Source organism: Protopterus annectens, chromosome 4.part0, assembly GCF_019279795.1.
Source record: "Protopterus annectens isolate FY-2018-M chromosome 4.part0, PAN1.0, whole genome shotgun sequence".
Taxonomy (NCBI): domain Eukaryota; kingdom Metazoa; phylum Chordata; order Ceratodontiformes; family Protopteridae; genus Protopterus; species Protopterus annectens.
Window position 1 is genome coordinate 792,466,651 of NC_056733.1, and position 26,418 is coordinate 792,493,068.

Below are 26,418 nucleotides of genomic sequence, written 5' to 3' on the forward strand. Positions count from 1 at the left end.
CAGGTCCCATAGAAGCTGTATTCTTGGCCTTGGACAGTGCTGTTTTAACCTGTGCAGTAGTAATACTGGGTGCTTGGCAATCTACTGGCATTGTATTTGGTCCTTTGGGGGGGAGAGGGGGTAAAGTTGGCACTGAATCTGTCGGACAATATACTGGCAATATCTGTTGGCTCGGTATAGGAGGTACCATTGTGCAGTAGCTCAGAGCAAATCTCAGTATTGCTGTGGAGATTCTTTACATAACTATAGAAGGCCTTGTGGTTGTCTTTACTATCTACTGCAATTCTGTTTTTCATAGCTAGCTTTAGAGGATTTGATGAGGGATCTCAACTTTTTATTGAGGCAGATAAGGGAGCTTTTCCAGTCTTGGGACTTCACCTTATTCTGCATCAGTTTCCTCCTTCTATTGTAGAGTTTGTTTATGACAGGGGACCACCAGATTGGCTTCCTTTTTTGGAGGAGAGTGTTATGGGGAGAAACCCTGATAAAGATATGTTAGACCAATCATGACAAAAAGGTATTGCAGCATTTTCTAAGAACAGAGGGAATAAAACAATAAAACAAGCATGCTAAATGAATATCAGTAAATACCATCAATACACAAAGAAAAGATCTAAAACTGATACACGCTCTTTTTGCTGAAAGGACACATACTTAAAACATTAAATCATTTAACCAAGGAAGTTTGTCTGCTAACATTTTATAATACCCTTGGCATATATCACTAGTTTCATTAACTGCTGTAGCTGCATTCACTTTCAACATAATTTCACACAAAACATATCTGTGCTGACAAGTAACAAATTATTATACGAAAGAAGCTGCCCCTCAAGTACATAATTACATGAGAAAGGAACTTTCCTTCTTATTGTGTCATAAATTCCCATGCTTGTAAAGAAGATGTTACAGGTTAGAAATACCATGCTATGTGTTTTAGTTTTTTCACTTTTCTGCTTATTTATTAAACCTGATTATATGAACAGAAAGCAGACTGGCCCAGTACACAGTTATCTTTAGGAATGTGTACTACTGCAGAAAAATGGAGAGATGCTTATGTTCACAAAAAGTAAATTATTCATTTGCAACATTTTCACACAGTTGCAAATTGCAAAAAAAAAACATAATTTGAGGTGAAAATAAAATTTAAATTAATAATTGAGTAAGAAAAATCCACAGATGTAAAAATATATTAACTATAAGGTAGAAAAATTAAATAGTAAAACTGCTGTTACTCTGGTATGATAGAAGTTGCATGACTATTTAAGCATCCTATTTTCTTACTGGTCTATATTGTATCAAAAACACAATCTAAAGTTTAGCATGAGAGCATCTGCTTCTGCTAAAAGATGAAAAAATAAATCTTAATCACTCTAAAATGGAATAATTGACAAATGCTGAAGTATGTTCCATTTCATTTTAATGGACTAGTCACTTTTATGTATATTCATAAGCAGGAATTAAAGCTTTAAAATTTCTCACCGATGCAGCTCAGTTTCTTAAAAGCACATCTCCAAAGGAGATGATCCCAAACAACATGTACCAAAATAATATAACCCAAAAACTGCACCATTCTTAAATGAAAATACCTAGGGTTGCTACTTCCTACATCCTGTAATGAACATCTGAGACTGTATTATTTTACAATAAGATTATGAATTTGTATTTTGCAGAAAGTGATTTCCTGCTGAATGCATTTAATGGGAGGCATCTCTGCTGGAGATGTTTGCAATTAGGGAACTGAACTACTTTCATTTTACAAAATTGTATAACAGAAGAAAAGCATCTTCCTTACCTCTAATAAGTGAACAGCACCTTCATGCTCTTTCTTAGCTTCAACCTGAGCCTTAATAACAAGTTAGAAGTGAGAAGAGGAGGCAAAAGAGTTTAAGAAAAAACAAAATAATGATTCATTTTTTTAACATTTTAAAACTAAACGATGGATGAACACACTTAAAGGCTTGCTTAAAAATAAACTACTTTTAAATCATTTTAAGTTCAGTTTTAAGCTCCACATATTCTTATAACTAAAAGCCATTCCTGTATAACATAACATATAGCCCAAAATGTCTTAATGCTCCTGATATAATGATATAAAACTTTGGAAATCTTTGAATAAACATGAAACAGTTAAGCAGCATAATACACAGTATAAAGACATGTTAAAATGTAAATCCAAAAATAACAATGTATATTTTATATATCACAGAGCTAATGATGTCTCTTTGTCTGCACTGTGATGCACATGGCTCTCAACTGTCCAGATTTTCCCAGAATGCCCAGATTTTTGACTCATATTTTTGGTTCTCATAAAACTGTACTTTTCTGGCAAATCACTAACAAATCATTGGGGACTAAAGTCAGAAAATGATGGCAGACATTTGATTTTCAGACTTCATATCCTTCAGAAAATTCATGCTAATGCAAAACCTGTTATTCTAGCAACTTTATAAGTTTATAAGAGCGATATTTATAAAGTGTCCCTATTTTTGGGCCTTTGTCCCCCCCATTATTTGTGGCTTTGTCTAGATTTCTTGCTCTATGAGGTCGAGAGGTATGGTAATGCATCTTACAAGTACAAAACAACCTTCCTATTTTTCTTTTTCTGAATTTATTTCAGGTTTTGTAATTAATACAGGTTGATTGTACTTCTGCTATCATTACTAACAGTACCAAATTACACATTGGCATTTTATCATTTAAATTTTTGTCATAAGTAACATTACTAGTCAAGTATAAAGATGTTTTATACAATTACTGTTCCCTGTGTTGTCTTTTGCTATTGAATTAAAACTATTCACTTATCTGGTTTCAACTACTCCCAATACATTATAAAAACACCATGTGGTCACAAAATTGCTGTACAGATTCACTTCAGAAACCCCATATCAAAGTTTCATCATCAAGAAACTGCACACACCAAAGCTCTCTGCATCACAAATGCACAAAACAGCCATGTTTACCAAAACCCTTCCGGAATGTTCAGCCACAAATATGGCACAAGAAAAAAAAACATAGCAATCATTTTTTGCATTACAGCAACCCCCCTGTACCCCTACATGGGGTACTGCACAGCTACATTCCCTGATAGTTATATATTCTCCCTCAAAGTACACAATCATGGAGAAAAGTAAACAACCAGTGTTATATAATACTAACAGCACCATAGTCTTTCCTTGAGCAATCCCTAAGAACAATCTACCTGACAGGTAGCAATATAAACAGGTCTGACCAGGTGAATGGTACACTGGATTACCAGTAGTACTGATGATGACCACCTTTGATGAGTGGGACTTAATCATTGAGGATTTATTGATCATTTCCACAGTATGGTCCCATATTTCCTATATATCTCAGAGTGGGACTTAATCATCGAGGATTTATTGATCATTTTCACAGTATGGTCCCATACTCCCTATATATCTCAGAGTGGGATTTAATCATTGAGGATTTATTGATCATTTCCACAGTATGGTTCCATATTCCCTATTTATCTCAGAGTGGGAATTAATCATTGAGGATTTATTGATCTTTTCCACAGTATGGTTCCATATTCCCTATATATCTCAGAGTGCAACTTAATCTTTGAGGATTTATTGATCATTTCCACAGTATCGTCTCCTAGTTCCTATTTATCTCAGAGTGGGATTTAGATATTGAGTATTTATTGATCATTTCCAAAGTATAGGTTCATAGGTTCATAGGTAGGTACTAGGCTATCTTCCCAAAGGCATTTATAAGCCTAGCCAGAATGTGTTGGCTTTCGCCACCCCCTTAGATTTGTTCCCTGTGCCTCTGTCCAGCAGATCCACTGAAGTGATCTCTGGGGAAAACTTTCTGTTTCCCATTCACTCGTCAAGGTTTCTCTTGAAGAGTGTTAGCGAGGAGCTCTGCCTAATGTAGATTGGAATCTTGTTCCAAAGCATGGGAAGTCTCTGGGACAGGAATCTATCCCTCCTGCATGTCCTATTTATTGTTGTGATGAGGTTTAGATCCCTAGAGCGTGTGGCTCAAGGGGATAAGGTTTTCTTTAGGTGGAGCATGTCCATCAATTCTGGGTTAGACATGGCCTTGTATGTCAGGCAGAGATCACCTCTGAGTAGGCGGTATGCAACTGAGTACAACTAGAGTTCCTTCAGTCGAGCTGCATAGGGCATCTGTTTGAGGCCAGTGATCCTCTTGATAAGGTACTTCTGTGGTCTTTCCAGCTGTTGCAGGTGTCTTGTAAGGTACATCCCAAATAGGGCACTGTATTCTATGATGGGTCTGATGAGTGATGAGTAGAGGGGCAAAATGACCTCTTTTGATCTGGATGCAAACCCTTTTGTGATTAGGTGGGCCACACAGAAGGATTTTCTAACCATTTTGGCAATGTGATTATCAAAGGAGAGATTACTACCTACTTGGGTCTCCAGATCCCTTATTACATTTTCCGTATTTAGGGGACTACCACCTATGTGGTAGTTTGTGGGTACTTTGTTTTTTCCAAAGGGGATGCCTATGCACTTTTTGGCAATTAGCTTGAGGCCATGATTTTGACACCAGGTATCCATCTCAGTGAGACCCTTTTGGAGGATGTCTGTGTCAGCCGGAGAGTCAAATATAGCCCATAGTTTGCAGTCGTCTGCGGACTTGGTCAGCCATAGTCCTCCTGTGCTTGCCTGTACCTCTGAGAAATATATGCCAAACAGGAGGGGTCCTAGGACTGAGCCCTGGGGAACGCCACTTGTAAACGGTTTAGAGTCAGACCTAGCTCCAGCAACTTTCACCATGTGGGTTCTGTCCATGAGCCAATTGGCAACCCATCTTGTGACATAGTGGTTTATGTTCAGGCTGGTGAGCTTGTCTATAATACCAGAATAGGGAATGGTGTCAAAGGCCGTTGCGAGGTCTAGGTAGGCTGTGTGTACCACCTTTCCCTTGTCTATAGCCTTGGTAACTGTCTCAAAGAAGTCCATCAGGTTTAGGAGGCATGATCTTCCCTTAACAAAGCTGCACTGGGTAGGGTCCAGTGTTTGGAGGTTCCCAATGGCTCTGTTAATGAGTTCCATGATGATACCCTCCATAGCCTTGCAGACCAAGCTAGTCAGGCTTATAGGATGATAGTTTCCGGGGTCTGTTGTGGCTCCACCTTTGTGGAGTGGAATAACCATTGCTGTGCGCCACTCTATGGGTACAAAGCCTATAGAGAGGCTGAGTTTGAACAGTGTGCTTAGGTGAGGGGTTAGTTCATCTTAGAGCTTGTGTAGGATGCAGCCTGGGACACCATCCGGTCCCATTGATGCTGTGTTTTTGGCTTTGAAAACGGCTGTTTAACCTGAGTGTCTGTGATTTCAGGGGCTCTACATTCTTGTGGTATGGTTATGGGCCCTTTTGGGAGTGAGAGAGAGGGTGAAGTTTGCACTGAACCTGTCTGCCAGGATGTTGGCAATATTGGTTGGTTCAGTGTATTTTGTGCCATTCTGCACTAACTTTGAGCAGATCTGAGCATTGCCACTTAGATTCTTGACATAGCTAAAGAATGCCTTGTGGTTGTCTTTGGAGTTCTTGGCAATTTTTCTTTTGAAGCTCGCCTTGGACGATTTTATGAGGGATTGTAGTTTCTTGCTGATACTGATCAGGGATGTCTTTCCTTCTTGGGATTTTACTCTTTTCTGTACTAGTTTCCTCCTTCTATTGTATAGCTTGTTTATGGCAGGGGTCCACCAGACTGGTTTCCTTTTCTTGGAGGAGTGAGTCTTGGTTTTGCTTGGGATAGCATGATCCATGCATTCTTGTAGGTGCCCGTAGAATGCATTAGTAAAGGATTTTGTAGCTTGGACAGCATTATCCATTTGCATGGGGGCTTTGAAACTTTTCACCTCGGTCTTAAGTAACGTGAAGTTTGCTTTTGAAAAGTTTTTCACAGTGGTTTCCTTGGCCGAGGATGGGGGCGGAATGTGGATATCCAAAGTGATTTGTTTATGATCAGATCTAACCAGTAAGGGGTTGACCTCCGGTATGGAACACCGGTCGCCCATGTTGGTGATGACCAGGTCCAATACTTTGTCACCTCTGGTGGGAGTGTTTGCAAGTATGGTCCCATATTCCCTATATATCTCACAGTGGAACTTAATCTTTGAGGATTTATTGATCATTTCCACTGTATGGTTCCCCCATTCCCTATTTATCTAACCAGAAGTGTTCAGTTACATTTCCTGATTATAATCACAATAAAAATGATGGTTGATGAAGGAAGGGCTTTTTAAGCGCTATTCATAGTGTAAAGTCATAAATACTTTATTTGTATTTATATTTGTTAATGAAGGTAATAAATTGATTAAGACTGACCATTTGCATGTGCAGCCTAGTTAGAAACAATTTCAGAATATACTAGTGTCTACTTAATATGTTGTGGCTCACAGTGCTGAGTAGAGAAATGGTAACTGAATGACTGAAAATCCAGACTTACATATATACAGTATACTAAGTCTGAAATTGCCATTTCTTTGAATATTCACTTTTGTCCAAGGTATGGTGATCTCAGAGATGGTATATATAAGGTCAGGGTGTGTGGGGACTTGCATCTACAATGAGGGGTGGAAAGTGGCTTGCCCCCTACAAAAAAAAAAGTTTAAAAGAGAAGATAATTGTTTGATATTCACTCCTGTGTACTTTTGGGCGTGGCATTACAAATTCCAAAATTTGTTTAGGGGGCCTAATAAATAAACTTATGAACAATAATATACATATATTATGGAATGATTCCAAACAACCATTTATTTTATTTATTTTTTTACCCAAATGAGTTTATATCTTTTACTTCCTTGGGTGGCTTTAATGTTGAATACTGAAGGTCAGACTTTCTAAGAGAATTACATTGTGTGAGACTGAACCAAAGTTTTACAGAATATTTTCATACCACGTTTCGATGACCAGATTCAGGACTGCTGGCAAATTAAATGTCATTATCTTAGGTGATGGATAAATCAGGTATTTTGATTATATAATATTAATTTTATTAGCCCCATCACTATAAATTACAGACATTGCTGGGCAGATGTAAATTACTTGCGTAACCCTCATCTATCAAGAACTTCCTGGAAGTTTCAGATTTTTTCCTCATATTTTGGTCTGTTATTCAGAAAATTTGTGATTTTCTGGTAAATCACTAATGACTGAAATCATTAAATAATGACAGACATCTGTGTTTCAAACATCATATCTTTCAAAACATGCATGTTAATGCAAACCCTGTTATTGTAGCAACTTTCTAAGTTTATAAGAGCAATAGTTAACATTTGTTCTTGTTTTTATTATTTTATTTATTTACTTATTTTTATTTATTTATCCTTTGCTGATCAAGTTAGTCTTACTAGTCTAGTGACCTTTTTAAGGATGACCTGAGGTAATATTTATACTATTAGGGAGAATTTGGCCAGGGACGTGGGGAGCTTTCCCTTCTCTTTTTGTTATGTGCCAGGGATCTTTTACATCTACCAGAGCTACCACCAACTTAAGTAGATGGGGTGTTGGTTTAACATCTCATCCAAAGAATTGCACACACAGTTTAAAGCACCCCCCCCCCCCCATGCAGCACTGCAGTGTAAGCAATGTGGCAATTAATTCAATCACCTGGAGTGGGAATAAAACTCAAACCATTCTGTTCTTCAAGCATCAAAAATAAGAGTGTTACCTAAAATGCCACTGAGAGTGATTTTGGTGTCCCCATTATTTTTGGCTTTGCCCAGAATTCCCTTTCATTTTGGAGCTTCCCCATTACATAATACAATACCCAGCCTGTATTCTTATCCATTTTGGGCTGCTTGCTGGTAAGTCTGTAATTTATAGTGGTTCTCTGTCACATTTCTTTTAGTCATCTTTATAATGTCAACAGATTTGCACATACAAAGGAGACAGGGATGTGTAGATCTTTAAGATGCATTTAACTTTTCATCGGGAAGTTGGGCTTCTGCATGACAAAAACATGATGTGCAAGAAATAAGGTATATAGCTATCAAATGATATTAAAAATCTGGAAGAGTCACTGCATACTGGAATAACTAGATTTAAATATCATAATCATGTAGAGTAATAGACTAATTACCATTTTACAATTATGGGTAATATTGGTTCATAGTTCATAGTTTAGTACTACGCTAACTGCCCTTGCGAGCCATTTTAAGCCTAGCTAATTATCCCTTGTAAGACTCAAACCCTGCACCTTGTGTTCGTAAGGCAAACACCTTAGCCATTAAGCCACCATCCCAACTTGACAAATGATTGATGACACTGAACCGGTCAGAGCAAAACCTTAGTAGTAGATCTTGTCATCAGTGGGTACATTCCTACCCTTATTTTGATGGCAAAAAAATCATATTATACATTTATTTGTCCTGATCAGCTTATATACAATTAAACATAATTTCACTCTTCCACAAAGGGTGGGGGTGCTTTTAAACTACAGAAAACCTAGCAATGTCTCTCTGATGAGGGCAGTTACCACTACATGTGAAGGATAGCCATCCTCAAACATTGCTGTCAATTATTTTTAAAAGGTCAAGTACATTTAACAGTTCACAGTACTTGTAAGCCTGACAGTTAATGACTATAAATGCTATTTCAGTAGCCTGCAGTTAAATAGTGGACATAATTACATTTTTTCAACTGTATAACTTTTTTTGCACACCCAGGATCAGCCCACTTATTCCCACTTCCTTCACCAAACTAACCCTTTTATTCCTCCTTCAGGGCAGAAGCCAGGCTTCATTTATCTGGCTAACAGTCTTGTGGTTTATATGTTCCCTGATGCCCTGACAGGGCAGCCTAATCAGTCCATTCATTACCCTTATAACTTCATAGGTAAGTACTAGACTAGCTTCCCTTTTTGCCCATTTTAAGCCTATCCAGTTTTTCTTTTTGTACTCAAAATAACCTATCCCATTTGGTTACAGATCGGCACTACTCATCCCATGGTTGATAATTATATATTACCCCTCTTGTGAACAAGTTGGATCATACCATAGATAATTTGAGTGGACCTCTCTGCATTAGTAGTACAGGGAGTAGTCCTGGGGTAAATTTTCTGTTTCCCATTCATAGATCTAAGTTGCACTTGAATATGGACAGGGATAAACTTTGCTTTATGCAGACTGGGAGTCTGTTCCAGAACAGTGGTATCCTCTGTGAGATATTCCTGCCCCTCCAAACCATTTTGTTGCTATTGGAGAAGAGGCAATTCCTCCTTGAAGGCCATAACAATGTGTTTGGGAGTAAGCCAGTCTGATCATCCTATGGACGGTGCAAATTCCCTCCTCCATTGGTGGCTTGTTTGTTCCAGAAATATTGCTCCTCAGCACAGTAGACATATTACTACATGTGCTAGCTAAGTAGGAACCACTAAGTAGTGAGGGCATATTTGGCTTATTCCTGCAGATGTCACCAATGCAGTAAGGTGAATGGATTTTTTTTTAGTCAGATGGTTTATCACCCACCTCTCTTTCTAATGGGTGGAAGATGCCCCAGTGGCCATGGAGCCATAAACTACCTTTACTGATAAGGGGGTCTAGGATCTTAGTACAACCCAAAAATTGTGCATTAACTTTGATCTAAAGAACTACATATCATACCTGTTAACCTCTTAGTGCAAGAAATCTGGACAATGCCTAAAATAATAGTGGGACAAGGGCCCAAAAATAGGGACAGATTTCAAATTTTGCTCTTATAAACTTAGAAAGATGCAAGAATAACAGTTTTTATGTTAACATATATTTTTGAAGGGTATGTGAAGTCTTGGAACTCAAGCATCTGCCATTATTTAGTGACTGCAATCCACAGTAATGTGTCAAAAAAAACAAAAAACCCCCCATAAATTTTATGAGGATTTGACCAAAAATATGATGCAAAACTCTGGACAGTCTGCGAAAATCTGGACATTTGAGAGGTATGCCACATGTGTTGGCTATCCTCATGATCTTATTAACATATTTGTTTGCATATCCTCAAGATCTCATTCACATATGTGCTGGATATCTTTATGATCTCATTAACATATGAATTGTCTATCCTCATGATTTTATTAAAATATGCATTGTTTATCTTCATGAGCTCATTAACATACATGTAGGCTATCCTCATGATCTCATTCAAGTATGTGTTGGATATCCTCAAGATCTCATTCACATATGTGCTGGATATCTTCATGATCTCATTAACATATGTATTGTCTATCCTCATGATCTTATTAATATATGCATTGTTTATCTTAATGATCTCATTAACATACATGTAGGCTATCCTCATGATCTCATTCAAGTATGTGTTGGATATCCTCAAGATCTCATTCACATATGTGTTGGCTATCATCACGATCTCATTAGCATATGCTTTGCTTAACCTCATGATCACATTAACATATGTTTTGCCTATTGTCAAGATCCATAAGAAAACCACATCATACCAGCTCTGTAGCCTCTCACAATTAACTCTCTCACTCCAGACACCCCAAATCAAACTGCACTGTACCAACCATTTCTTCTCCATTCTTGCACAAAAACACTAGCAATCTCTCCCCCCTAATCTAAAAGTAGTCTCTTCTTTCCCCATTTTCAGAGTTCATCTCAAAAGACACCGCCATCAAAATCTAACTGCAGGTGCTTTTCCACTGTACACGTAACCTAGGTCCCTCCTCACCTGCATAACTCCTACCCTGATCTTCTGTTCTTATCTGCTGCTTCCCTCTGTTTTTTTTACTACTAAAATTCATTCACATTTTTTTCTACTTTGTTAATTATATTTACATATTGTATCAATTGTATATTGGATTGTCTATCTTCTGTGATTACTCTGTTTGCAAATTTGTTCTGCTTTATTTTTGTAAATTTCTTCACCTGAGCTGTGCCTGCTAATGATCTATTAAGATCTGTCTACTATCCCAATAAACAAACTAACTTATTAGCTAAATAAATAAATAATTCTCATTAACATATTTGTTGCCTATCATTATGATCTCATTAATGTAGTTGTCTATTAGCACGATCATGTGCATACTGCAACCCAAAGGTCCTCACCAAGAAAGCCAAAAGTAATCAGGAAAAAACAGCAAGATGGAACCACCACAGCTCTAAAATCCAGTATAAATTTATTCACAGAGGTAAAACAGGATAAGCGCTTTCACATGAACAACTCACGCTTCATCAGATCTTACAAAAGAACAAACCACACAGTTTAAATACCAAAATTTCATCTCAGTTATTTAAAATAGCTCACAACAATTAATCAATTTAGATGAAACCAATTAAAACAAATTAAAGAGCTGAAAGACTTCAAAGTGCAAGGTGTAGGAACTGTCAAGCAGAAACCAATTACCAGTTTCCTTCTTAACCTAGTAACAAACTCATTTGTTCACTTGTTTATTTCAAGGACCGTGCCTCCAGTGCAGGTTTTATGCTAACACAATTATTAAGCCCAGGATGAATATGGGCACGTAGACTTACTCCAGATGATTGTTTAAGTTACACCCTCTCTTATTTTTATGTACAAGCTGTAAGACCATAAAACTAAAGCTATGTGAATTAAAGACAACAACATGCTTTCCTAAAGCATTTTGAAGGTGCTTGTTCTTAATATCGTAAAGATGATTATATATCCTATCCTTCAACCTCCAAGAGGTCTTACCAACATAGAAGCAATGACAGCACTTACAGCTAGCAAGGTACACTAAATTGCTACTGTTGCAGGTGGCATTAAACATGGGAAAGAACTTAAAATCCAGGACAGGGTGACTGAAAAACTGTATTATGGATATTACAAAACCAATACCAGATGACGAGGAGACCGCAACCACAATGAAATATTTATTATTAACGTCAAAATAAAATCACAACGTTTTTGTCAGTATAACTGTCTGACTTCTTCAAAATAGTGATCACTAATGTTGATGCAGATACTACCACTCATAATGTAAACTTGGTTCCTGACATAGCTGGGAATGGTGATTTGCATAGTATCTCTCTAACCACATTTTAATCTCAGCTGAGTCTTCTTTGTTGGACAAAGGGTTGTCTTTTGTCCCTTCGACAGGTATGGATGTGACTGTTTTGCTCACAGATCTGAGGATGTGCGGGTGTAGTGTTGCGCTGAAGTTAATACACCTAAAAGACACTATTGAATGTACTGGACAGGGTTACTCATTGAGACGTAAAAGTTTGTATAATCCCATATTACCAGCAAATGTTGATTGTTTTATAAAAACCTGTGAAAGGGATATATATGAGAGCTTTCATAACAAGAATGTACGTAGATGTTCCTATTTTAATTTGAATGCTGGCCAAAGAGAGGCTTTGTTGTCTCTACAGAATAATACTGACTTGATGATTAGGCCGGCTGATAAGGGTGGGGGGAGTGTACTCATGAACTATACTGATTATACTGGTGATATGTATGAGCTGTTATAAGACATAGAGCCTTATACTGTTTTAGATGTTGCACAGTTCATGAAATTGGTTAAAAAGGTGCAGGATAATTTATATGATTTATTAATGTGCAGGCAAATTGATTTTGAACTGTATAGTTATTTATGTGTTGAACATCCTTTTATTCCACACATCAAGGGCCTGCCGAAAGTGCATAAGTCTTTGAGTTCACCCCCTATGGGGCCTATTGTTGCAGGTGGTGGATGGGTGACTGAAACTATGTCTGTCTATATAGAGAAAAAACTGGGACCCATAGTAAAAGGAATCCCTACCATTTTGAAGGATACCATTCAGCTGATGGATGACATAGGCATATACACTAGAGAAGCTTTGCCCCCTGGATGTATATTAGTAACATTGGATGTAAAAAAAGTATTTACATCCATACCCAATGAATATGGCCTGGAAGCTATTAGGGAGATGCTAAATGACATGGACACAATGGCAAATAATGATGTGATATTGCTATGCAGTTTGTTAGATATGGTTTTGTCTAACAATGTTTTTATGTTTGATGGCCAACCTTATTTGCAGCAATGGGGTGTTGCTATGGGCACCCCATGCGCAAATTCCTACGCTAATTTAGTTGCCTATTGTTGGGAGAAGAAGTCCTTGTTTGATAGCATCTATTACTCGCATGTTCGCCTATATAGGCACTTTGTGGATGATATTTTCCTGTTTTGGGATGGGGAATATTCTGATTTATGTCAGTTTATCCACTACTTAGAATCGACAACTGACTTTCTAAAATTTACAGTGACTTCTTCCAGGACTAGTGTGGACTTTTTAGATGTCACTTTGCATAAGAATGATTTTGGCATGATATCTACTAGCCTCTATCGCAAGCCTTGTTGGAAGAATAGTCTTCTGGAGTTTGGTAGCATGCATCCTAGATTTGTCTTTTCAAATATAGTTAAAGGGCAATATCATAGAGTAAAAAGAATATGTAAGGACCCTAATGATTTGAAAGTTCAAGTGGATCTTTTAGATCGCTTGTTTAATGACAGGGGTTATAGTAAGTCCATATTGGACAGAGCTAGGAATAAGGTGTTTGACAACTTGAGACTATCAGGATGTGATATGGGTAAACGATATAAGAGAAATAGGCTTTGCTTCACAACGACCTATACTAATGACAATCCGGTTGTGACAGACATTGTCAAACGTAACTGGCATGTCCTTACTGTGGACCCTATTACAGCTGGTATAGTTGGGGAGAGACCATGTTTTATTTATTTATATTTATTTATTTATTTATTGACATTTGTTAACCGGGTTTGTCCAACTGGGCTTGTGGCCCATTTTTAGTGGAGACCTGAGGAGAAAAGCTCCAGTAATACATTTTAAAACAAGTACAATTTTAAACAATATTGATATAATAGCAGTTATAGCAAAACAATTCACATATGTTGGGATACATGCATAAAGTTAAAGTTGCATTAAAAAGAAGCTAAGTAACAATTTTACATTGATATAGTTCAATAGGTTAACAATTAACATTTTTTGTTTGTAGAAAATTGTGCAAATGCATAGTAGACACATTGGAGAGAGAGGTGTAATGAGGTACTAAGTATGGTCCTTTTGAGGGTACATAAAGGGAAGGAAGACTAGGTAGGGTCATGGCAAGGGCAGGTTCTGGAATTGAGAAAATAAGCTTTTAGTTCATTTTTAAAGTGTGAAGTGTGGGAAATTGAACGTAAGTCAAGGGGAAGTTTGTTACAAGCATGGGCAAGGGAGTGTTTGTAGAGTAGTTTGCCTACTGACCTTTTTGGGTGGTAGATATCAAGTAATTGTTGGTTAGAAGCACGGAGGGTCTGGGAGGGGATGTAGATGGAGACTAAGGAAGATAGAGATGGACAAAAGGAGAGTTTATAAAGAACAGAGTGTAGCATATGAAATTTATAAGATAGCAGAAACTGGGGAAGTTCAAGCCATTGAAGAGAGTTTAAAGAAATGCAGTGGTGTGAGTTGTATGGGGAGTTAGTAATGAATCTGGCTATTTTATGGTAAGTCTGTTGCAGTTTGTTTAGAGTGGAGGCCTGGATATTGGTAAGAACTGGGGCACCGTATAAGAGGGAGGGGAGGAGGAGTGCCTGGCCCAGGGTAAGTCTAGATTCAGGGGTTAGGAATTTTTTGTTCCGATATAGCAGACCTAGTTTCTGATTTGTTTTTTTTATACATTGGAGTATGTGTAGGTTGAACTTGAGTTCGTCATCGATAATGACCCCTAGGAGTTTTGTGTGGGTGTCAGGTTGGATATTTGTATTGTTAGAAGATGTAATAAAAAAGGAGGTTTTGTGATGAGAAAGAGAACCGGGAAGGAAAAGTAGGAGTTTGGTCTTTTTGGGATTTAGGATCAATAGGTTGTGAAAGAGCCACTGTTCAGTGGATAGTAGGGCTTGTTGGGTCAGGGAGTGTAGTTCAGGAATGTTATTTGAGATGGATATAAGTGTGGAGTCGTCGGCATACTGATGAAGGGAGGATTCTTTGCATGAGGTGTAAAGATCATTGGTGAAGATGTTAAACAAAAGGGGTCCCAAGATGGAGCCTTGGGGAACACCAGTGGAGATGGGAAGGAAAGGTGAAGAGGATGAGAGCCATTTGACAGATTGTTCCCTGCCAGATAACTATTAAACCAGGCAAGTGCGTAGGGGGATAGGTGGAGATTTGTGAGTTTGGATAGTAGTAGAGGATGAGAGACAGTATCAAACACTTTGGAGAGATCTAGGAAGAGACAGGAAATGAGTTTATTGTTGTCTAGGGCCTCTGCAATGATATGAGTGAAGGACAAGAGGGCAGTGGTGGTGCTGTGGTGAGGACAAAATCCATGTCGGGTAGGGGTAAGTAAGTGGTGTGTGAGGAGGTGATTGAGAAGCTGTGAATGAATACATTTTTCTAATATCTTGGAGAGGGGGGACAGAATGGCAATAGGACGATAGTTTGAGGGGTCAGTGGAGTTTCCACCTTTATGAAGAGGGATAGTGAAGAAAGATTTCCAAAGGGTGGGGACAGTTGATTCCAGAATAGATCGATTAATTAGTATAGATACAGGATAGGCAACTGAGTCAGCAGCAAGTTTGAGGAATGTAGGAGATAGATTGTCAGTGGAAGGAGAGCAAGGTTTTAGCTTGAGTAGTAGATATTTGATGTAAGTAATGGGAACTGGCTCAAAAGAAAACAAAGTTGTGTTAGTGGGACGTGGAGAGGTAGGTGTCGAAGTAGAGTTTGGCTTAGAGGTTACCAGATTTTGGATGGAAGAGATAAAGTGTTTATTCAGGAGGGTAGCTGTTTCCTGAGAGGAAGAGTTAGGGTATGGGGAGGGATTAGAGGGCTTTCCAGGATAGAGGATGTTGTTGAGAGTTGACCAAAGTTTTTGAGGATTGGATTTGTTGTTAAGCTGAGCAGAGCTATAGTATAACTTTTTGTCATAAGTTGTATGTTTTTTTGCAAGGTTCCTCAGTTGCCTGTATTTTTGAAGCAAAGGTGGTTGTTTAGTTTTAGTCCAGGTTTTCCAAGCATGATCTCTGTTTCATAAGGGAACTAGTCTCTTTGGAGAGCCAGGGAGCATGGTTTGATTGTACTCTGATCTTCCTAGAGGGAGCTAAGGAGTTTAGAGTATTCATGAAGATGCTATTGAAAGTGCTTACAGCATCGTTTAGGGGGAGGTGTTTTAGAATGGACCAATCTATGTTGTGGAGAATGGAGTTAAATTGGGATGAATTGAAAGTCAATAGTTTTCGACAGTCTTTAATAAGGTGGGGTTTAGGAATATGGAAGTAGTGTCTTAAGATGGTGGTAGGGAGATGATCACTGAGGGAGTCAGGTAAGGTGGTGGGATTGCGGTACTGGTGGGGGGAATTTGTAAGGATCCAGTCTATGATGGAGCTGGAAGAGAAATTTTTATGGAAGCGAGTGGGAGATGTTATAAGTTGGTGGAAGCCGTGTAGGTGGATACTGAGTTGGGGGGAGTCAGTTGTGAGTTTGGACCAATCAGTGTTGACATCACCAAGGATAAGTGTCTCATATGGTATGTTGTGGGAGAACCAGGATAGGATGTTTTCAAGAATGGGCAGATTGTTACCAGGAGGAAGGTAGATAGAGGCAATTGCAAGTTTTTTGTGGGGATTCAGATGGCAGTTAAAGATGATGATTTCAGCTGGGAGGAAGTCAGGAATTGGGGAAGGGTATGGTGAGAGGTTAAGAATGTTTGAGTAGAGGATGGCCATGCCACCACCTTTTTTTACAGGTCTATCAGATCGGAAGATATTATAACCTGGTGGGAGTATTTCACTATTTGAGATGTGTGGCTTGAGCCAGGTTTCAGATAGGGAGAGGATGTGTAGGGTATTGAGAGCTATCCATGAGTGCAGCTCAGTGACTTTATTTGCTAGACTCTGAATATTCAATGAGTAAATAGTTAAGTATTTGGATGGAGATGACTGTAGTGACTGAGGTTGGTGACTGTTAAATGAGTAAGATGGGGGCAGTGTAGAGGTAGTTTTGGGGAGAGAAGAGGGGCCAGGGTTGGGATGGATATCTCCAGAACAAAGTTGTTTTTTTAGTGAGGAGAGAGTGTGTAGTAGATGCTAGATGGAGTTTGTATAGTTTTGACTTAGTTTTGTGGGAAGGTTTAAAAACCTGTATTATGGATAGTTTATATAGACTTGAGATAGAGGTGGTAAAGAGATTAGGGGAGATAGTAAAAGATGAAGTAGTTGGATATATGTTGTATGAGTGAGAAGTTGGTGAACATAGGAGTGGGTCAGAGAGATTGGAGTGGTAAGAGGTGGAGATAGAGAGAATAAGGAGTAGTGTAGAAGATATTAGAAAATAATACATGTTGGAATAAAATATGGCCAGATAGAGTAGGTAGAGAGACAGTGATATAGATGAAGTGTTGTTGACAAGATTGACAGAATAGTAAGGTGGCTGTGGCAATAGGCAGGAAGTGGAATTGTAGTGGCCTGTGGGACAGGAAGGGGAGGGATAGTTAGGTATAAAGGTAATTGTAATGGGGTGGGTGGGAATGGGGGTAGGGTAGGGGAGTGAAGTGAGCCCAAGCGCAGCGAGGGCGAACGGAGCGGGGCTAGCACCCTGGTCAAGACGAAGTCATAGAAACAATCAGAAAAGATAGTGAAAAACTAGCTTGAGAGACAAGGATATAAAGTTTCTAAAGGTATAGTCACCAAAAATAAAATAAAAAGAAATAAAATATGAGCAGAAGTAAGCTTACAAAAGGACAACTGCCTTGAGCTACACAAGTAGATTTACTTGAAGGAAACCCAGTGCTGTATGGTTAAAATAAGCTACATACAGAGGGGCTTTGCAGGGCGAGAGAAAGGTATTACTAGCAGCTAAAAGCAGGGCAAAACATAAAAAAACATTAATATGTAAGAGTCTGAAGACAGCAAAATAGGGCAGGTGCACTAGGAAAGGCAATTATGAGTGAGGCTAGAAATGAATTCAGGGAAGGGTAAAGTGCAGAACAGGAGAATATACACAGAAACAGTATGAGGATAGTGGGTAACCAAAGAGAAAGGATAGGAGCTGCTGGCATCTGCTTTTCGTGGTGACTAGCAAAAAAAAAAACACTGTAAATTCTTGTTGTGCTTATAAAGTCTAGCATTAATTAAAAGATTAGCTTATGTAGTAGTTATTTACTGGGACACATACTTCAGTGGTATTATTTTAAGTTTAAAATGGTGGCTTCCGGACAGATAGTTAGAGTTGCAGGGTATCTGTTAAGGTCCTCAAACCTGTGCTGCCTGTTCTGTGGCCAGGAGAAAACCTCACTTATATAAATAGCTTAAATTTGAAGAGACTTTTATGCAATGATAAAATCAAACATGGGGGTTATGGCATGAGTTTGAGGGATTCAAGACTTGATACCTTCCCTTGTGGACATTGCAACATGTGTAGTGCGATATCCATAACACAGTTTTTCAGTCACCCTATCCTGGATTTTAAGTTCTTTCCCAGGTTTAATGCCACCTGTGACTGTAGCAATTTAGTGTACCTTGCTAGCTGTTAGTGCTGTGATTGCTTCTATGTTGGTAAGACCTCTAGGAGGTTGAAGGATAGGATATATAATCATCTTTACAATATTAAGAACATGCACCTTCAAAATGCTTTAGCAAAGCATGTTGCTGTCTTTAATTCACATAGCTTTAGTTTTATGGTCTTATAGCTTGTACATAAAAATAAGAGAGGGTGTAACTTAAACAATCATCTGGAGTCCATAGAGCTGTAGTGGATTCTGAGACTATGTGCCCATATTCATCCTGGGCTTAATAATTGTGTTAGCATAAAACCTTCACTGGAGGCACGGTCCTTGAAATAGCCAAGTGAACAAAAGAGTTTGTTACTAGGTTAAGAAGGAAACTGGTAATTGGTTTCTGCTTGACAGTTCCTATGCCTTGCACTTTGAAGTCTTTCAGCTCTTTAATTTGTTTTAATTGGTTTCATCTAAATTGATTAATTGTTGTGAGCTATTTTAAATAACTGAGGTGATATTTTGATATTTAAACTCTGTGGTTTGTTCTTTTGTAAGATCTGATGAAGTGTGAGTTGTTCACATGAAAGCGCTTATCCTGTTTTACCTCTGTGAATAAATTTATACTGGATTTTAGAGGCGTGGTGGTTCCATCTTGCTGTTTTTTTACGATCTAATTAATGTAGCTGTTTCCTGTCCTCAAGGTCTCATTAAGACCATCTACTTAAAGCCAGTCTCAAAGGTACCCTCTTATGATCCAGGATTGCACTACTGAAGCCTTCCTTGAGATTTTATAACCCAAAAGAGACAAGATTATCAAACTTTAAGGTTAATGTAATGTCTGGACATCTGGTAAATGCAATCAATTCTTACAGATATGACTTAGTTCAGCGTCAGCCAAATACATATTTATCAGTTCTAACCATACAGTGAAAGCACATTTACTGCTGACCTTTCTGAATCCTCATTCACTTCCACTTTGAAAACTAGTTGGACTGTCTGCACCGCCCCTTGATTTCATCATCGCTGTCATCTCCACTTTATTGTGCAAGAAACAATATATATAATGAAGTCTGCATATATGTGTCCCATAGCTGGCAAGCAGCTGCTCCTGTGTCTGTACTTGTTCACCTGGTCTACCAAACTGGGCTTCCATCCATAGGCTATTTCTAACCATGTTTGGGGATGAGAAGGTGACACTCTGCCACACTGCTGCCATGAGAGTGCTTTTCCCATAAGGCCTTAAGCCCTCCCACTGAGTGTAAATATAATGGCCTATCCATTGGTTGCTGTGATGTACCATCCTCAGCCCTATGAGCAACTTGTCTATCACCTCACAGCTTTTTCAGATAGCAGCCTCTACATGTTCCCAGTCTCCACCAGGGATCAACCATAGAGATGTGAATGAGTACATAAACCTCCCTGACCCCCCCCCCCCCAGATGGAAAAGCTGATGTAAGTCATTCAAAATTAATCCTCCCACCAGGCTTGTCTTGACTCTGAACTCTAACTGAACTTGGTTTATCTAGGCCACAGTCAGGGCTTCATTCCTCTGTGCCACAGAGCTATGTATAAGAAGAGCATCTCTGAGTGTATGCTGCAGTTTTTATTCTGTAACACCAGATGCTGAAATGGAAGCAGAAAAATCCTGTAAACCTTCCATGCATCTGCAGCATGCAGAGGCAACTAAACTACACGGTGTTCCTACCTGTTCATGCTCACAAGTGAAGAGTAGTGGCCTCTGCACCCAGATACACTATATATTTGTCTGGACCTATGCATCTGAATGCCCTTCTACATACCAACTTATGCTGATGTTAAAATCAGAAGACAAATAAGAAGACAAAAAAGGAACATTTCAAAAAATGTGAAAACAAATATATTTTTCTTTCTGATCTGTTCACATTATATGACAATGATTGTATTTAACAGAGCTATATGTTGGTAAGCAGGTAAGACTTACCCAGGGTTGGGGACTGGTATAATGGTTAAGGTGACTACCTCCTAAACGCAAAGGACAGGGTTTGGTTCTCACCTTTAGTGGTGAAATTGACGAGGATTAAAATGGCCCAAAGAGTCAGCAAGCCTAGTCATTAGCTATGGTCCTAAAACTAACTCATCTATTCCCTCAGGTGACCCAAATGGACTGAACCACTTTTTATTTGTTCAGCGTTATGTAGGTGGCAGCTGGGAGTGAACAGGTCTTCATGATGCAATGCATGACTCCATCCTGTTTTTTTCTCCATTACCTTCTGTATGAGACCTGCTGAAAATGGAAATTTATAGGAAATGCATATGCTGAAAAAAGCAATGCATATATCTGCTACGCTCACTTTACCACATACCCTGTGATAAAATAATAACCCAGGGTGGCAGGGAGTGGGGGATCAGAAACCATATTCAGCTACTTTATAAAATTTGTATTTCATAAATAAAATACTCCTTTCAATTACAGGAGTACTACCTAATTAAACCAGATTCTATCTTCAATAAACTGTTTATTAATAATAATAGCAGCATTATTAGTATTTAGTTATATTAAACCATTCATGCACTTCTATGGCTTACTTCAACAATTTGTGCATCAGTGTGTACCACACACACACACATATATATATATATATATATATATATATATATATATATATATATATATATATATATATATATATATATATATATATATATATATATAGACAGATATATATTGATTATATATATATACATATATATATATATATATATATATATATATATATATATATCTAGAGTGGCCACACTCTGTCATATCTCTGTCATTGCTACACATGAGATGATGGACACCTTTGTGGGAAACACCATCTGAGTGCCTGTGCATGACATACTATTACCATCCTATATGTCTGAATTTTGTTTATTTTGTTATCTGATCCTTTACAGGCATGACCCCTGCCACAAAAGTAAGGGTAAAAATAGAACGTACAAGCATTAGCTTCTGTTGTACGACATTGTATTGCATTGTGTAAGTGGTAACTGCCCAATCTTCTCTTAAGTACTTGTCATACCTCCCAACCTGAAAGCACAGGAAATCTGGAAAAAAACTAAATTAATGGGGGATTATAGGCCCCAACATAAGGACAGATTTTTAATATTGCTCTTATAAACTTAGAGAGTTGCTAGAATAACAGGTTTTGTGTTAGCATGAATTTTCTGAAGGATAATAAGTCTGAAACTGAAATGTATGTCATTATTTAGTGACTTCAGTACTCATTGATTTGCCATTAAAAAACACAAATTTTGCAAGGAACAGATCAAAAATATGAGGCAAACATCTGAACAGTTAAGAGCTATGATACTTGTTTGTATAGTACCATTGATGTAGGTGGTATTTGTCAGGGCTTACATGCTTGTTAACCCAATAACGTATGTACATACACTAAAAATGTTCCCTCTTCTTGATACGGTCAACTGCTGCTACTTATATGACATTAGCATCTTTGTATTAATGTGTCTGACATTTTCACAGTTAACAGAAATTAAACTGTAGGTCACTCAGTGATGCAGAGTTGTCTTGTGTGTAGATGTAATTATTTTGTACGCATTTTTTTCTGTATCACATTACTGATAATGAGCTTTTATCTCTGGGTCTCCAGTGGGGGGGGTCTTTCGAGCTGTAGCCCCCCACCCCCAAGTGGGTAGCACAGTAAATAGCATACCTTTAGGGAGATAGGACATTGTCTGACCGCAGCACTCCCTCTTGTCACGTCTCTAGGCAGCCAGATGCAGGAAAACAATTCCTGCACACCTAGTCCAACACAGAGATGCAGCCACAATAACTTGTTCATGTTTAAATTTCAGCAGTACCTTTCAATGTTGTTATATGAACCGAAATGCAGAACAAAAATGGTTAAAATAATTATTATGCTGATATTGAAACACCGCGACTTCAGGTCAAATGCATTCTGAGTGTTCAAGCATGTGCTGTCATTTCTTAGGTACATACCTTCTGCAGGAGCTCGATCTCCTGCTGCTTTGCATTGAGAACGGCCAAGGCTTGCTCATGCTCCAGCTGCAGCTGTTGCCGCCGCTCAGCAGCCTCTCGCATATGCTGCGAACAACAAAAATTTTAAAAATGAGCGTAATTGCCAAGCAAGTGCAGAATAATATGAACAGCAAGAAATTTGATACAGATTTTAACACCAGTGTGATAAATGCAGAGATGATATTGTGTAACACTTTATAAAATATCACAGCTGCAACCCTTAAAAATAACATGTCAGATGCTATTGCCATTTGCTCATTATGTAAAAATAAATAAATAAATAAATAAATAAATAAATAAATAAATGCTGTCTCTCACCTAGCCCTAATATCAGTAATTGAGTATAATTTTAGACTGGCTGTGATGTGATTGCGATGTGCATTTATGCAGAGTTAGTAACAGGAAAGGCATCTGATTCAGCAACTTAATCCTTGGATAAATAAAAACAAAACCTCAATTTAAACTATAACTGCTTTCTGTTTCCCCCCCCTTTTTAAGTATCTTTTAAATCAATATAACAACGAGCGTCAGATTTGGTTACACTGAAAGTCATGCCTATATGACATATGCCCATATCTCTCAACCTCTTAGTGCAAACAATCTGAACAAAGCCTCACAGAATGGGGGTACAAAGGTCCTAAAATAGGGACATATTTTAAATATTGCTATTATAAACTTAGAAAGTTGCTAGAGTAACTAAATTTGTCTTGGCATGCATTTTTCTGAAGGATATGAAGTCTGAAACACAAATGTATGTCATTATTTAGTGACTTCAATCTTCAGATCATCCTAGTGATTTGCAAGAAAATCACACATTTCATCAGGAAAAGACCAAAAATATAAAGCAAAAATCTGGGCATTCTGTGAAAATCTGTACAGCTGAGAGGTGTGCATATGCCATGCAAACAAAGCTAAATATGCCGCAAAAAGAAAAAAATATATAGCTGCATTGAAAGTAACCTGCACATTTCCAAAAAAATGAAAAAGGATATGCTATTAATTTTACCTCAGGAGAAATAGGATATTTTCAAATTATGAAAGCAACTACAATATAAATGTGATGTTGTGTATAGCTCTTGATTGTGTACCTTTAACTTCCAGTGGGTATGGCTTGAGCCTTTAAAAAATGAAGTTATCACCTTATAGTTCTAACAAATACTCATTGACAGAGGTCAAATATTGATACAGTTTGCCATCATGTATGCTTGAAGATAAAATATTCTGATACCTTGTATGTAGCATGGTTTTAGAATTATTAATACAAATATGAACAAGCAATATTTGACGCCTAGAGGCTCATTAGAAGACAACTGCAGAAACACCTGAAGACGTCACCCGGCTGTTATAAGTTAAGGGAATATTTTTCTTATGTTCCTCCTGCTGTGACAATGTACTTATTAACAACCTACATCACTGTCAACATACTAAGATATATAGACTTAAAGGGAACTTCAGTGATTTACAGTGAATTTATAATGACAAGAAACTGCTTCTATATCACCACAAACTGTATTAGCTGGACAGCCTACCTCTAGAAACTGTTCTTACTTGAGTGGACAGTGATATTGATTTGTTGTTCATATCTAAACAGATGTACACTATGACAACTAAAACGTACTTCACTAGTCATCTATAAAATATGTTCAGGTAAATATTAGAATGTAGGACGCTGCAAATGTAGTCGACTGCCATGCAGGTCATCCACAGTGAAATACATTCTAAATTGCAAGTGATTAAACCCCCTCATTGTATCATAATAAGTAGGTGCTGAGCATTTCGCCTTGATAGGAACGACAGCCAGCAATTATAAACCTTGTTAAATGTGAAAAGGAACACTGTTTCCAAATGAAATTGTTCTTCTCAGAAAATTACCTGATTTGTACATTAAGCACCAGGGAAATGAACACTTCCCTGTTATAACAGTTAAAATTCATCATTTCAGTACTCTGAGAAAAATAATACCAATGTTGTGGCAGTACATTGTCAAAGATTAATAACGTACATTGTCAAAGATTAATAACAGTGATGTATATTTTTGGGAAAGTCCGTATTTTGCTCACAACACTGAGGAAGACGCATCTCATGTGATAAATGACTGCTCTTTTATACTGGTTTGTCCAACTAACATGAAGCAGAAACAACACAGAACTATCCTAACAGAAGTGGATGAGATGAAGTTGTTTCTTTACATCAGTAATTGCACTATCGTGTTAATAATATCATAATATTACATGAAAGCATGGCATCTTAGCTTCGCAATATTTTAAAGAGAAAAAATAAAATAAAATGTATAGGGTACTGCATCTGAAGTACAAGACATGATAACTTCTGGAAAATCTGCATTCTGGTATACAAGCATGGTATGCGAATATTGGTAACAGTTGGTCAAATGTTGGCATGTTGCAGTATGGATGATCACTCTTTGTAAGGCAGCATGACTTTGTTCCTCTGCAGTGATTGTTTCATAATGTTGTACACAGCAGTACAGCAAGAAGGTAATAAGGAAAGATTGATATAAATGTAAGAGGACCTGGTTAAAACAAATCATAAGACAAATAGGTTAACTACCTGCTTCTCTAAAAAAGGTAGATACAGCTGCTGGGTAAGAAGTTAAAAAAGGTTTGATAGAGAGTGTCTTAACTTTTTTATCACTATCAGCACTTTTTTGTTTTTTGATTTATTAAACCTGGTTGACTAGTTAGGCACATACTTTGCCTCTCTTTCAGATACCCGAAAAGTAGAAGGTTCACACAATTAAATATACACGTTCACAGATGAGCACCATTTGCATGAACACAGCCTGCATTCATCCATCCTTCCATCCACCTACAACCCCTTTTCCCATTTTTACACAAGGGGTCAGTGTGTCACTTCAACAATGACAATCAGCTAAAGCCAAGGTTCACACTGCCGGGTGGCTAGCCCTGCTTCAGCTTCTGTTCTGCACCGCACACTCATCTGCACAATCACACTTATGGCAGATTTAGAGTGTCCAGTCCACCTACTGCATGTCTTTGGAATGTTGGAAGAAACTGGGGCACCCAGAGGAAACCCACGTGGACACAGGGACGACATGAAGACTCCACAGAGAAGGCACCCCAGGCTAGAATCACACCAGAGAACTTGTTGCTGTGAGGTGACAATGCTCTGTGCTGCGCCACTGTCCCACCTTCACATCTTACATCCCATATACAAGTATATATAGCTATACAGAGGATACAACTGACTGCCAGTCACAACTAACCAATCAATTCAGATAGCGCAGTGCTGTAGTGGTTGGGTTGTCACTTCACAGCAAGAGGTTCTCCGGTTCGATTCTCAGCTGGGGTGCCTTCTCTGTGGAGTCTGCATGTCCTCCTTGCATTCGTGTGGGTTTCCTCAGGGTACTTCAGTTTTCTCCCACGTTGCAAAGACATGTCTGGAGTGTTTCTCCCTTGGCCTCTGCTGAAAATTGGCTTTGTTCCATGTTGGACTTTTCCATGTAAACAAATGTTAAATAAATAAATAAATAAAATTCCTGTAGCATTGAAACAAATGAAGGACAATACGGAAATAAAATCTTTATGGGTTAGTGGCCTTTCCCTCGCCCCCAACATCCTTGCACGTCTAAATACTCTAACTTAGACATCACACAACAGTGGCAAAAGTACTGTTCTGCCTTTCTGCAACCTCAAAGGACAAAGCAGAAAAAAAGAGAAATGTTTTCCATCAGGCTAAACCAATCTGCATCCCCCCATACCCCTACATCTCTAACTATACTAACTTAATATACAATAGTGGGGAAAAGGGAAAATAACTCATCTGCACTTAGCCATGAGATGACTCTGTCCACTACATTTGGTTCAACTAACAGTGACCTAATGCAATGGGACATCCGATCACTTCTGTGACAAAATAAAGAAATGACAATGTGAGCATAACCATCCATAACTTTACAACTGATGACAGTACATTAA

The 26,418-nt window shown here is 38.1% G+C and overlaps 1 protein-coding gene across 12 annotated transcripts in view; it reads right to left on the reverse strand.

The window, feature by feature from the left end:
• The window catches only part of LOC122799590 (RIMS-binding protein 2-like), a 2,967,700-nt gene that overhangs the window by 1,031,400 nt on the left and 1,909,882 nt on the right, over nt 1–26,418 (reverse strand). For all 12 annotated transcript variants that reach the window (XM_044068753.1, XM_044068745.1, XM_044068749.1 and 9 more), the window contains 2 exons: nt 22,424–22,528; nt 1,793–1,843 (listed from right to left, as the gene is read on the reverse strand). In XM_044068753.1, the coding sequence (XP_043924688.1) occupies nt 1,793–1,843; nt 22,424–22,528 (156 nt within the window). The remainder of the gene's footprint in view (nt 1–1,792; nt 1,844–22,423; nt 22,529–26,418) is intronic.